The 14,012-nt window shown below is 34.1% G+C and overlaps 1 protein-coding gene and 1 non-coding gene across 2 annotated transcripts; one reads left to right on the plus strand and one right to left on the minus strand.

Moving 5' to 3' along the window:
• The first annotated feature begins 2,568 nt into the window (after positions 1 to 2,568).
• Positions 2,569 to 6,381, plus strand: LOC111990602 (uncharacterized acetyltransferase At3g50280-like). The gene is made up of 2 exons (XM_065774690.1): positions 2,569 to 2,845; positions 4,559 to 6,381. Exon 2 carries the CDS (start codon positions 4,720 to 4,722, stop codon positions 6,043 to 6,045), a length of 1,326 nt encoding a protein of 441 aa, XP_065630762.1. The 5' UTR covers positions 2,569 to 2,845; positions 4,559 to 4,719; the 3' UTR covers positions 6,046 to 6,381.
• A 5,781-nt stretch (positions 6,382 to 12,162) lies between these two features.
• On the minus strand, positions 12,163 to 12,460 carry LOC112025865 (uncharacterized). The gene is made up of 2 exons (XR_010629421.1): positions 12,367 to 12,460; positions 12,163 to 12,266 (listed from the first exon to the last, which is right to left on the minus strand). It is a non-coding gene; the product is annotated as an uncharacterized LOC112025865 (transcript).
• Positions 12,461 to 14,012: the final 1,552 nt, after the last annotated feature.

Consider the following 14,012-nt stretch of genomic DNA (forward strand, 5'->3'; position numbering starts at 1 on the left):
AATCTTCATCTAAGAGACTCTACAAATTCCTCTACTCTCTTCCACTCCATTAATACATCCTTGAGAGGTCATTGACCAAATACTTTTCTCACCACACCCACGTCTGTGAGAAAGTTCATTTGGTGCTAAGGAAAGCAGTTTGGAAGAAACCAATATTCATTGGTTGATACTATGGTTTAGTAGCGGAATCTGGTAAGCTAGAAAAGAAAAATGTTCGGCACAACCTCGTTGGAGCAGGAAGCTTGGAGGGCTTAGGTAACTGGGTAGATTAGGCTTGGAGGGTCTGAGAAGTTCATGTATCCTAACTACGTTTTCTAGTGGATTATTGACCGCTTGGAAGGCGGCGGAGAGGTTTTACGACATTTCTTCTTTCTTACTTAATAAAAATATAAAAATTGTTAGGCGCTTGTGGATTGACCATATGACTATATATTGCTTCAATAAGAGTTATGGTCCGTTTGGATACCGCTTATTTTGCTAAAAACTGAAAATACTGTAGCAAAATAATTTTAAAATGTGTGAATAGTATCGTGGGACCCATTTTTAATAAAAGTTTTGTTGAAAAAAGAGGTTTGTGGATTTCGTGAAAAGTGCGCAGGACTTACTAACAGACACATTTCAACGAAAATTTTGCTAGTCAAAGAAGTAGTGGGTCCCGTGCACAACGCATGGGATCCACTGACAGACAAAATGTCATGTGAAACACGCTTCTCAATAAAAATAAAAATAAAAAAGGTAAACACAAACGCACAAACACAGCACCAAAAATGCAATTCAAACGCATACTTAATATATACTTTTTAAGATCAACTTGAAATTACTATATAAACTTCATTGTCTTCTCTTTTTAACTTCACCACATCCGAAGATGGCATTAGTACGATCTCTAAAACTACTTTATCTATTTTATTAATTTATTTTACAATTCATCTTATATTTCAGTTTTTATTTTTACAATTAACCTAATAAAATAATAAAAAATATTCTTATCTCTCTCTTTCATCCCACTATCTTTTTCTCTTCATACACAACCACAAGATTTTTTTTTTTTTTTTCTTTACAACCTATAAATAGTAAGGTTACATATATGCAACTTTACTATTCATAAGTTGCAAACTTTTTTAGGTGTTCAAACTCGGATGGAATAGGTTTTTACTGTCTTGAATTGTAAAATAACAACTGAGGCTCTGAGCAAACAAAGAAGTAGAAGGATCAGCAGAAGCTGAGGAGAAGAGTTTGTATGACAATTATAAGATGAACATTTTTAATTATGAATATTGTCAAAGTACGTTTTGCAAAAATTTGAAGAACATTTTTTAATGAAATGTTTTATTTTATGAAAATCTTTATAATATTTAATACACATGATTTTCAGATTTAACAAAAAGTTTGAGCTCCATTTAATATATTTTACAGTAGAAGATTGAGATTAAATATTTTAAAAACAACTGTTTCGATTTTTTACTTATTTATATTTAATTAAACTGAACATAGATACTTTAATATTTCATGTTTTATCTATTTTTGAAATACAGTTTTGTTCTGTTTTTTTTTTTTTTTTTTTTTTTTTTTTTTTTTTTTTTTTTGGCCTCTTCCAAATAAAGAATCCTGCTTTTATCCTTTGTTGTGGCTCCAACCGAGAACCGACAAATCTTCATCACAATCGGCCAAAGACAAGCCCCATCATAGACCTTATAATACACATGACTAACTCAGCTTTATTAAAAAGCTAGCAACAACGGCCCCACCACAGATCCAAAATACACAATCCAACACTCAAGAACCCATTGTTTCTTAAAAAAAAAAAAAAAAAAAGGGGTCAAGGACGCACAACAACCAAATAAAAAATTTGGGACATCATTATTCTCTCTTTAAAAAATTTTGGAACATTTTTTTTTAATTTAACTTCAAAATTAGTTGCAATTTAATACTACGACCTTACTCAATAAAATATATATTTTTTTACATATTTTAAAAATCTAACTGTTAAATTACATTTTTTTTTATGCTTTTAATACACATGTCAAATTTTATTTGTCATTTTTTTAATTTACCGACAAACCCTCGTAGTGCCATTACTCAATTACCATGTCAGTGACCATTAATGACTAGTGGCGACGCCACGTTGAGGGTAGGGTGTTCCTGGGAACACCTTGACCTGAAAATAAAACTTTTTTAATATATAATAATTTAAATTTTTTTTATTTGTTTACCCTTAAAAATAAAAATAGGAACACCCTCAAGAAAAATCAAGAACACCCTCAAATAAAAAATAAAAAATAAAAAAATTATCTGTTCTACTTTCAAGCAAAAAAAAAAACCAAAAAATTTTTAAACTAATATCTAAAAAAAATAAATAATAAATATTGTAGCAGAGCAAGCCCACTACCCAAAGCCCAACATCAATCCTAAACAACTGATGGGAAAGCAAACCCAATCTAAAGAAAAAAAAAAAACACATTTGGCAAGCCCAACAGATGGTAGCAAACCCACAGGCCACAGATTCTCAAAAAAAAAATTAAAAAAAAAAAAAACCAAAACCAAAACCAAACCTAAAGACAGATGGTAGCAAACCTAACCCACAGATGGTAGCAAAAACTGAAATTAGAAATGGAGAAATAGAGCTCATCGCCTCCGCTTCAAATTCGAGCAACAAAGCTTATTGCCATCGATCATCGCCAATCGGATCGGAGATCGGTCATCACCTCGGCCTTGCCAGTCAAATCAGAGATCGGAATAGCATAGATCAGATCGGAGATTTCTTCCTTGCCAATCGCTTCGACTTGCTACCCTGCCCGACAGCGCCACCCCTCAGCCTCAGCCTCTCTACTCCCTCAACCTTAAGGTATTTCATCTTTACTTTACACTTTTCTTCTCTCTTACTCTCTCTTTTTCTCTAATGGGTTTTCTCTCTACTCTCTTACTTCTCTCTGTCTCTTTCTCTCTTTTATTTGAAGAATGAAAGTATGAAAGTAAAATGAGAGTCTCTCTCTCTTTAAAACTAAAGACTTAATCTGATTGGCTAATTCTCTTTTTTCTTTTTCTTTTTCTTTTTTGGTGAAATTGCTTTAGCTTTATTTTATTTTATTTTATTTTTTTGATACGGGCTTGCTTAGCTTTATTGTAACTTTATTAATATTTGTGATTGGTTGATTCTCTTTTTGTCTTTTAGTGTATTGTCTATTATGATTGGTGATTGTGAATTTCTTATTGGCTCTTGTGATTGGGGCTTGTCTGTTGAGTGGGGGGAGGGGCGAATGGGGCATGGGACCGGGTGGGAAGTAAAGACATGAGACGCAAGTAGTGGATAATGCACATGGGGTCTATGCTAATAGTTAGTAAAAAAAAATAATGAAGGAACTAATAAATAATAATTAATAATTTCTTTAACCAATACATTATAAAAGATAAACAAATTAAATTATGTTAGGCTAAACAACAATTAATAATTTTATAATTAATGAAACAACAATATAACAAATTATAGTTTAAAAAGACAAACAAATTAATGAAACAACTAAACAACAATAATTAATAATTTTATTAATATTTCAAATGACTTATAGTTTATTGTATAGGTAACTTTGTTCATTTTTTTTTTTTTTTTTTCTTTTTTTTCCCTTTTGAGGTTTTTTGGTGTACAGAATGCAAATTTGTTTTGGTTTTAAGAACATTATTTTTTTTAAGTACAAACTTCATGCCGACCAAATCTTGAATTTCGGCCAGTATTTTTTGAAGCACCCGAAATGACCCAAAAATTTTTCAAAGTAGAATAGGAATATCCTATACAAAATTCCTAGAGTCGCCACTGTTAGTGACTCCCATTGATTGTTAATCGCATTTTAGTATAAGAGACCGTTTGGCCAGCGCGTTTGCGTCTGGCCGTTACGTTTTCAGCTCCTTTTTTTTTTTTTTTTTTTTTTTCACACGCGTGTCAACCTTTCCCAGCCGAATTTTCACTGTTCATCACTGTTGCGGTTACTGTTCATTGAACAGTAGCCGCAACATGTGACTTTTCAACTCAAATTTTACTGTTCACGGACCCACAATTTTCACTTTTCAGCAATTTTTTCATTAAAAATGGGTCCCACGGTACTATTCACACATTTAAAAATTATTTTGCTACAGTATTTTCAGTTTTCAGTTTTCAGTTTTCAGTTTTCAGCTGTATCCAAACAGGCCCTAAGAATATATGTTTTTTATTTTGCAAAAGATATTTTTCTAATATATTCTATATTAAATTATCTATTTTTCATTATATTTTATTAAAATATTAAAATATTTGTACCAATAATAGTTTTTTTACATAGTTTTGTATGACTGTCTAATTTTAGATGAATTTTAAACTTGATTAACTTAAATGTGATTTTTTATATTAAATGATTTTAATATCCCATAAAATGTGATAATTTTTACGACAACTATTTTAGGTTGCAATGTCTAGCTGTCTATTAAATTTATATAAATTCATTGCACACTTTCTGGTAGAAGGTCGTGTCAAAAATTATTGGGCTAGAATTATTTATTTATTTATTATGACCATATACTGCATTGCCAGAAGGCCTCGTCATCCTGTCAACCCCAACTGCGCATCATAGCTCGATCTTAGGCCATAAATGGCAACCTGGGCATGATCATACGCTAGCGTTTGATGAGATTCGACCTACAGTGTTTCCTAGTAAAGTCCTACACTTCTTTGCGTAGAAATCAAATTTCAACATGGTTCACTTCCTTTCCACCAGTACTATCCGACCCACCAGTAACAATTACTCAACCAGAAGAATCGAGTTAACTCCATGGGATCTCCGCCTCCTCACATACGGTCCTATTCAAAGGGGCCTCATCTTTCTCAAACCTACAACTTCACAGGAGCAACAACTTGAAGAAAATAATGTGATTCATCACCTGCAATCCTCTCTCTCCCGCACATTGGATATATTCTATCCCCTTGCTGGGCGTCTTGCCATGATTGAGAACAGTGAAGATAACACCACCTCCTTCTTCATTGACTGCAATAACCATGGAGCCCAATTCGTCCATGCAGCTGCAGATGGTACTACTATGGCTGATATCCTTGAGCCTATCTATCTTCCGCAGATTGTCGATTCCTTCTTTCTTATGAACGGTGTTCTGAACTGCGAGGGCATTTCCAAGCCGTTGCTGTCAGTGCAAGTAACTGAGCTTGTTGACTGCATCTTCATCGGTTGCACTCTAAACCATGCGGTTTGTGATGGAACCACATTCTGGCATTTCTTTAATACTTGGTCTGAGATTTCTCGAGGCACTTGCGAGAAATTGCAACCTCATCCCATATTTGAACGTAGCCATTTTGACGGAATCATCAACTTTCCGGTTCATATACCAAATATGCTTGAAGAAAAGACTCAGAAGTGGGTCCCTCCTCCGCTGAAACAAAGGTATTTTCACTTTACGAAAGAAAAAATTGCTGAACTTAAAGCAAAGGCCAACAATGAAATGGGCACCGATAGGATCTCATCTCTGCAAGCTCTCTTGGGTCATTTTTGGCGATCTGTTACTCGCAGTCGGTGTCTGGAGGCTGATGAAGAGGTTAAGTGCACGATTGCTATGGGTACAAGGCAAAGGATGCAGCCTCCATTGCCAGAACAGCACTTCGGGAATGCGGTGGACTTGGAAAGTGTCACAAGCAGAGCAGGGGAACTGATAGAACATGGACTCGGCTGGGCGGCTTGGCGCATAAACAATGCGCTTGCTTCAAAGACCCCACATATGGTGAGAAAGTTCTTAGATGAATGGGTGAAAAATCCTAGGATGGTGAACTTTAGTCGCCCCATAAGTAACACCTTGCTCTTAGGAAGCTCCCCACGGCACAACGTGTATGGTAATGACTTTGGTTGGGGAAAACCAGTGGCATTACGAAGCGGTGCTGGGACTAAATTTGATGGGCGGTTACTTGTGTTTCCTGGTAAGGAGGAGGGTAGCATTGATTTTGAAGCTTGCCTTTTGCCTGAGACTCTACAGGCTATGGGAGAGGATGCAGAGTTTATGGAAGCTGTGGCTACATGAACTTATAATTACTTATGGCCAACTATGGTGGCTTTACTTGGGTTAGTCCAAATTGGTTCATTCCAAGAACTGGATGCTTCTCTTAATTTTTGGTCGTCTCACTACCACCGTCAATTTACTTTCTTGGGATCTTTTGCTCAACATTTTATTGTTTTGTGTTTGTATTTATTTCTTGCAGATTTCTTAACCATCATGTTTGTCAAACTTATTCAGTTCAATGGATCATTCCCTTGTACTGATGAGAACAAAGAAATTTGTTGTAAACGGCGACTATCTATAGACTTTCTTAGGTCTTGTAGATTCTCTGTTTAGAATAATGAAAAGGTGTTTTGGCAACTTGCTCTCAATAAAGATTTCCCTTGATTATTTACCAAGAAAAAAGAAGAAAAGTTGCTTAATTCGTTCATGGATATGCAACTAGTCCCAGTAACTTTTGTCACATATATGTACAATGCTTTTCGAAACAGCGAACAGATGACAAGAAGATGTGCATCCCTAATTTAGCAAAACTGATTGCTTCTTTAAACTGTTTTGGGCATGTCAATTTGTTAGCAGCAGCAGCGGATCAAAGAAGTAAACTGGGGGGGTTTATATGGAAAAATAGAGGAATAGAAAACTTATTTTTTTGGTTTCAAAAAAGAAAAAATGAGAAGATAAAAAATATAGTTTGTATAAATTTACACTTATGCTTTTTTTTTTTTTTTAAACCAAATGCATCAATTTAACATTTTAAATATAATTAAAAAACTCTTAAAATAAATAATGGTATTGGGCACTGTAAATCACTTGTCTATGAATCAATCATTGCATGTTTAAAAAATTTACATGGGGGAGGTATGTTTTGTTTGGGGGGGGGGGGGGGTTTGTTGACTTGGCAGCATTTTAAACCAAAAAGAGTATGGTGGATTGAGGCTAAGAATGGAAGACTTAAATAGAGCTTTACTAGCCAAGATTGGCTGGTCACTAGCAACAATCAAGACAAAGCTTGGGTTCACATGTTGAATGCCAAGCTTGTCTATTGCGTGAGAAATTATAAGATCCACATGGTAGACAAGTGATGTAGTCACCATTCCACTAAAAAACTTCAACTGTTTAAAATTGTTAATTAGAAAAAAAATTTTAAACAAAAATTAATTACTGACTCAACAATTTTAAACAAGTGAATTTTTTTAGTAGAATGGTGGATAAATGACGTGGTCCACTAGAGGACTTTATAATTTCTCCTATTGCGCGTCAATTGTGCCACATGATGTCTACGTATTTTTTAATATATATATATATATATATATCAGTATAACAATTTTTTTTAATCCGGTATTTTTTTTTCTTTTTTAATATGTTATTTTAACCAATTTAATAAACCACATATTTTATATATAAAAATATATAGGTATAAAAATATATAGATAGAGAAAGAAGTTAAAATAAAGTAAAAAAATTGTGTTGTGTCATTTTTATAATGTGTCAAATTATTTCATATATTTTTTCTCAAAAAAAAAATTCTTATATACTTCTATAAATATATATATATATATATTTCTTATATATTATGTACTAAAGACATAAGAGTAAATTTAGCANATAGTGACGTTTTAAATCCCTATAGCGGCGTTTTCCTGCAAAATTTTTTCATAAGTGTTCAATACCAGGTTCAGGAAGCCCTATAGTGGCATTTTTATACCCTATACTGACGTTTTAAAGTCTTATAGCGGCGTTTTCCTGCTAAATTTTTTAATAACTCCATTTTTTAAGCCCTATAGTGACGTTTTTAACCCCTATAGCGGCGTTTTCCGAACTCGAGTTTTTAAAACTCGATTTTTACTTGGATTTTTTTTACAAATCAAGCCTTAAAAACTTGATTTTTATCTTGGAACTCGAGTTTTAGATACTCGAGATGCTAGTTTTCAATTTTCTTTTGCAACGTGACAACTAACTAAATATTTTAATATTTATTTGTATTTAAAAAAAAAATTCAATGTTGCTTGCTTAGTAGGATTTTGTGAGGATAGTAATGAGTACGCATTGGTGTACGAGTACATGAAAAATGGTACCCTTCATGATGTAGGACACAATTTACTATTTAATTATTGTAATTTATTATTTTTGGTATTTTTATGTAAAAAACGTTATTTTAGGTTTAGGTGATTTATTTCCTTATTTTTAGGTGCATTTAATGCTTTTTAGGTCAAATTTGATTCCTGTTATGGTTAGGTATCAATTAGGAGTTATTTTAGATTATATTTTACTGTCAGTTAAGTTTTAAGGAGCCCTTAAATAGGCCCTTAAGTCTGTAAACGTTTTTCATAGTTTTATTATCAATAAAAATTCAGACTTGTGTCTTTTGTGTTCTCTGGTGGATTCCAGACCTATCACCTTGTGGATTCAAGGAACCCCTCATGGATTCGAGGTTTACTACCCAGGAACTAATAGTTTAGTTTCTGTTTCATCAAGAGAGCATCGTGTGTGCTTCTCTTCAGGCTTCCGCGACATCAGTTGGTATCAGAGCCTTGACTTACCCTGGTCTGATTGCTAACCGGCGAGACGGTAACCACCACCACAACAACGACGAATAACTTAGCAAGTATTACGTGACGTACAACAAGCACTCACAAATATCTATGCTAGGATGGCGCCGTTGAAGAATGGAAACAATAGGGATAACTGAAGCGGAGACATAACTCACGGGCAACCTATTGGTAAGCAAATTTCATATAGACCTTACAAGAGAATTGCAAGTTTTAATGGTTATTTTTTAAAAGAAGATTTTCTTGATTGGTTACTTGATCTAGAGGATTTATTTGACTATGAGAATATTTGTTATGAGAGAAAAGTTGGACTTGCTTTGTATAAACTTAGTAAGTATGCCTTATGTTGGTGGGAACGAGTACAATTTGATAGAATTCGACAAGGTAAAGACAAAATTAGATCATGGCCAAGGATGAAAAAGATGCTTGCTATCAAATTTTATCCTTTAGATTGTGAAGAAATCTTGTCGTATACAATACAAGATTATTATTGGCCAAGGAGTTCATACTTGAATTATGTTGAAGAGCCAAATATTCCACCATTAAAGGAAGAATTACATGTTAAAAAAATATTGTTCTTGAAGAATATGGAGACGTCAAAGAAGAGAATATCGAGATTTTTGAGGAAATTAATGAAGGTCTTGTTATAGAAAAAGAACCTAAAATCAAGATTGTGGAGGAGATTAATGAAGACCCTATTATAGAGAAAGATCTTGAGGTTGAGATAGTAGAGACCATTAAAGAAGAAATTATAGAGGAAGTTGTCAACAATCTCGATGAAATCAAATTAGATGATTGCAACATTCAAACTCCTATTATTTTATTGGGAGACATCGAAACAAAGTTTATTGATTTTATTGGAGTGGAAAGATTTGATTTGATTATTGACTTTTATTTGGTGAATATTGTCAATTACATGAAGATCAAGGGAGAAGAAGTTCAAGTTGTCCAATTAATGACTTTCAAGTTTGGCAAGAAGACAAAGAAGGTGAAGTATTCAAAGTATTTGTTCTCTTGGCATGGGAGATTTCAGATTTCAAAGATGAACTCGAGGACGAGTTTGTTTCAAGTGGAGGGGTCTGATGTAGGACACAATTTACTATTTAATTATTGTAATTTATTATTTTTGGTATTTTATGTAAAAAACGTTATTTTAGGTTTAGGTGATTTATTTCCTTATTTTTAGGTGCATTTAATGCTTTTTAGGTCAAATTTGATTCCTGTTATGGTTAGGTATCAATTAGGAGTTATTTTAGATTATATTTTACTGTCAGTCAAGTTTTAAGGAGCCCTTAAATAGGCCCTTAAGTCTGTAAACGTTTTTCATAGTTTTCTTATCAATAAAAATTCAGACTTGTGTTTTTTGTGTTCTCTGGTGGATTCTAGACCTATCACCTTGTGGATTCAAGGAACCCCTCGTGGATTCGAGGTTTACTACCTAGGAACTAATAGTTTAGTTTCTGTTTCATCAAGAGAGCATCGTGTGTGCTTCTCTTCAGGCTTCCGCGACATCACTTCATGACCATCTTCATGAGCTTCAAAGTACTCCTCTGTTGTCATCATGGACTGCCCGGATTAAAGTGGCACTAGACATAGCCAGAGGCATTGAGTATCTACACGTGTATGCAGTACCACAAATCATACACCGCAATATCAAGTCGTCTAACATATTACTAGATGCTACGTGGACTGCCAAAGTGTTTGATTTTTGCCTATCTGAGAAGGCCCCCATGGACTTCAAGTCACACCATTTGGATTGTGTGGCTGGCACCATTGGTTACATGGACCCTGAGTACTTTAGTCTTCGGCAGTTGACAACCAAAATTGATGTATACAGCTTTGGAGTTGTATTGCTAGAAATGTTGTCTGGGTACAAGGCACTTCATAAAAATGAAAATGGTGAGCAAAGGCTTATAGTTGATTTTATAGTGCCATTCATTGCCCAAGATCAAATTCACAGGGTCTTGGACCCAAGAGTACCACCACCTACCCCAGTTGAAAGAAAGGGAGTGGCACATGTTGGGTCCCTAGCAGTGGCTTGTGTAAGTCTGAAAGGTCGAGATCGCCCATCAATGACTGAGATTGTAAATAATCTAATGCGTGTGTGGGTGCAGGTTATCGGTGGTTAAACCAATTGAACAACTTGAAGATTCATCTAAAAGTTGATGCTTTTTTTTTTTTTTTTTACAGTACAATTACTTGATTTAAAAATTTGAATGTCATTGATAAGGTGCAGATTGGCCTAGGAGCTACTGGGTAATAACAACTTGAAGATTTTGATAGTCCTAATACAGTCTTAATTTTAATGAATTTGCATTTTGGGATTTTGTACAAGAGGCAGGTTTAGCATAGACAAGTTTTGTTTGATTTCCTTTTTGTTCTGAGATTTGGGGTTCAATTAGTTCATTGTGGATATTGGGGAGATACCTTATTGGTCAGTTGGATCAATTTGCTCTTTGGAGCTCTATTTTGGTTTACTCAAGCACATTCTTTATTCATACTGCTCAATGTTATGAGTTTTGAGGTTCAAATGGTTGAATTGGTTGATTGAGGTACCATCCTGGAAAATAGCCTTTAAAAAAAATAATAAATAAAGCCATTTTACGTTGATTTTTGTGCTATAGGGATTTAAAACGTCACTATAGGACTTAAAAACGCCACTATAGGGGCGATAAAACTAAAAAATTTTTTGCATGGAACTCGAGTTTCTAAAACTCGAGATTTATGTAAATGGATCTCGATTTTTTAAAACTCGAGATGTCTACTTTCCCTTATAGTTTCAAGTTTTGCCTAACTAACTATATACAAATCATTTTCAAAGCTATTCTGCACATTCCCCCAAGCAACATTCTTGTGATTGAGGTGGAACAAAGCTTTCAATTCAATTAGGAAGGCACGAGCACTGCCCTGGCGCTTAATAGCCACTTCTTGGCCACCATCTAAAGTGGCACGGTAAACTGAGCCAAAGCAACCTTTCCCAATCTTGTGATCTTCTGAGAAGTTGTTAGTGGCTTTAAGTAGCATTCGCAAAGGAAATTGTTTTCTTTCACTAATTTCGATCAAGTCTTTGGCTGCGGAAAAGAATGACAGTATGGAATTTTTTTTGGGATGAGAGAATTTTGGACTGTTACTGCTCTTCAGCTTAAGAAACTCAGTCAAGTGATTGAAGATTGCTGTCCGGATTGTGCATCTGGGACTTGCTGATATGGAAGGATCAGTGGGAATTATTTCATAATTGTTGGAACTACGTGTTTGAGACCTGGCTGGTGGTAAGAGTGGAACTATGGAATAAGAGAGTTGTGATTCCGCACGAGGTGTTTTGTTAGATTCTGAGCAACCATCTTCTGTCTCAGTCTCAGACATGGTAGGTGGGAAGATTATTGGAATGGAAAGACTTGTTGTTGGTACATTAGGGAGTGGAAAGAAGTGTGGAATTGAAGAATTTGGAATTATTATTTCTAAATAATTTTCGGAATCACTAGACCTGGCTGGTGAGAAAATTTCCATTATGGAATTGGAATAATGAGAAAATTTCGGAGGTGTTTCGTTGGATTCTGAACTATCATCAGTGATCAGTGTCAGAGTTGTTGGGTGGAAAAAGTGATGCAATGGAAGCTGATTCTTTTATTGATTGTTTTCTTTCTTCACGAATTGTTAGATTACCAGGGTCTGAGTTGTTGCTGTTGGCAACAAATTCTGCAAACAAATTTATGAAATACAAAACCATAAATTGCAATTATATATTATTCGGTTACTAAAATTTACTTGTCTAACTCAAAATTCTTTTGAAACTTACTTGGAACAACTTGGTGCTTCTGCATGCCGACCTTGAAAAAAAAATTCTGGGAGATTGATATAACTGAGAGAGAGAGAGAGATGAGAGAGAAGAGAGAATTGCATATCAAAATGGTGTGTTGGTATTCCTAATTTATAAAAATTTTGGAAGTTTCCTAGAAGAAATACATGAAAGGAGATGAAGTTTCCTCTGCGTTGAACAATTCCTACTAGTGTGTCGGTATTCATAAATAAGAGCTGGCATATGGTGTACCCGGCATATATTCCGGGTACAACATATAATTTTTGCATAAACAAAGCTGGTGGGCCCTAGCCCCCAACATGGAAAGGCTCCCCAATTAATCTAGAGTAGTAATTTTTTATTTTTTTTTAATGAAAAAAGAGAGTGAGTTACTTACATTTTTTTTTTCTTCCGTAAGTCTTATAAATTGATATGTCACTTATTATAACAAGTAATTTAATATTTTTTTTATTAAAATGTTACATTAGTTTATAAAATTTTTATAATAAAATTTATAGTAACTAGTAAGTTGCTCGTGCGATGCACATATAATGTTGTAATAGCTAATGCAATTTTTTATGAAGAATATTGTACATATATTATAACATATTTGTTATAAAACTTTGTTAGTACTGAGCTTATCATAAGAAGTAACAATTATAAATTGCAAACACATATTCATTATAATTATTTTGTTGAAGTAATCAGCAAAAAAGAATCAACTTTAGAGTAATATTGTATAATAAAAGTTGATAAAAGCATGGTAACATTCCATATTATTGATATTTATTTTATGACGTAATAAAGAGCTTTATAAAAGTTGATAAAAGCATGGTAATTCATTCCATATTATTGATATTTATTTTGCGATGTAATAAAGAGGTTTATTGCGAAATTTTGTTTTTTTGTTTCTTGAATGCTTTGTTTTTTGAAGTATGTCAACACTTGTAAAGCATGTTGAGGGGCATGTTATCATTATCTATTTCTTCATCTTCAACGTTTGAAGTTTGGTCTATCCTTATTTGTTCAATTTCTGAGCTTTTATGATTTTCTCCTTTTGTTCCATCATTTGTTCCTTTTGTTGCATCATTTGTGTTGATCATTGATAAAATGGCACTGGAAGATCCTTGGCTGGATCCTTGAGACCAAATCCTTTTCTCACCATACCCACATCCATGTGAAGGTTTATTTGGTGCTTTGGGAAGTAGTTATGAAGGGACCAATCTACATTGGTTGATGCTATGGTTTAGTAGCGGAATCCAGAAAGCAAAAGAAGAAATAGGTTCGGCAGAACCTCGTTGGAGCAAGAAGCTTGGAGGGCTTAGATACATTGGGTAGATTAGGCTTGGAGGGTCTTCTGTTGTTCATGTATCACAACTACATTCTTTAGTAGATTATTTACCGCTTGGAGGGCGGCGGAGAGGTTTCACACCGAGGGTTTCAGTTTCCTCTTCGATAACACATCGTGTGTTGTCCGTGTGTTTGCATCTTCCTTTCCTTTATCTTTGCAATTTATTTTCTGTTGTGGAAGTGTTTATATTTGGCTTAGATTGTTTACCAATTCTGTGTCTGGCTTATGTTCATGTTCCGCACATTATTTGTTTGATAATAAGCTTGAATTGATATTTAGTAATTTGGGGTCTAAA

Source organism: Quercus suber, unplaced genomic scaffold, assembly GCF_002906115.3.
Source record: "Quercus suber isolate HL8 unplaced genomic scaffold, Cork oak 2.0 scaffold_96, whole genome shotgun sequence".
Classification (NCBI taxonomy): Eukaryota; Viridiplantae; Streptophyta; class Magnoliopsida; order Fagales; family Fagaceae; genus Quercus; species Quercus suber.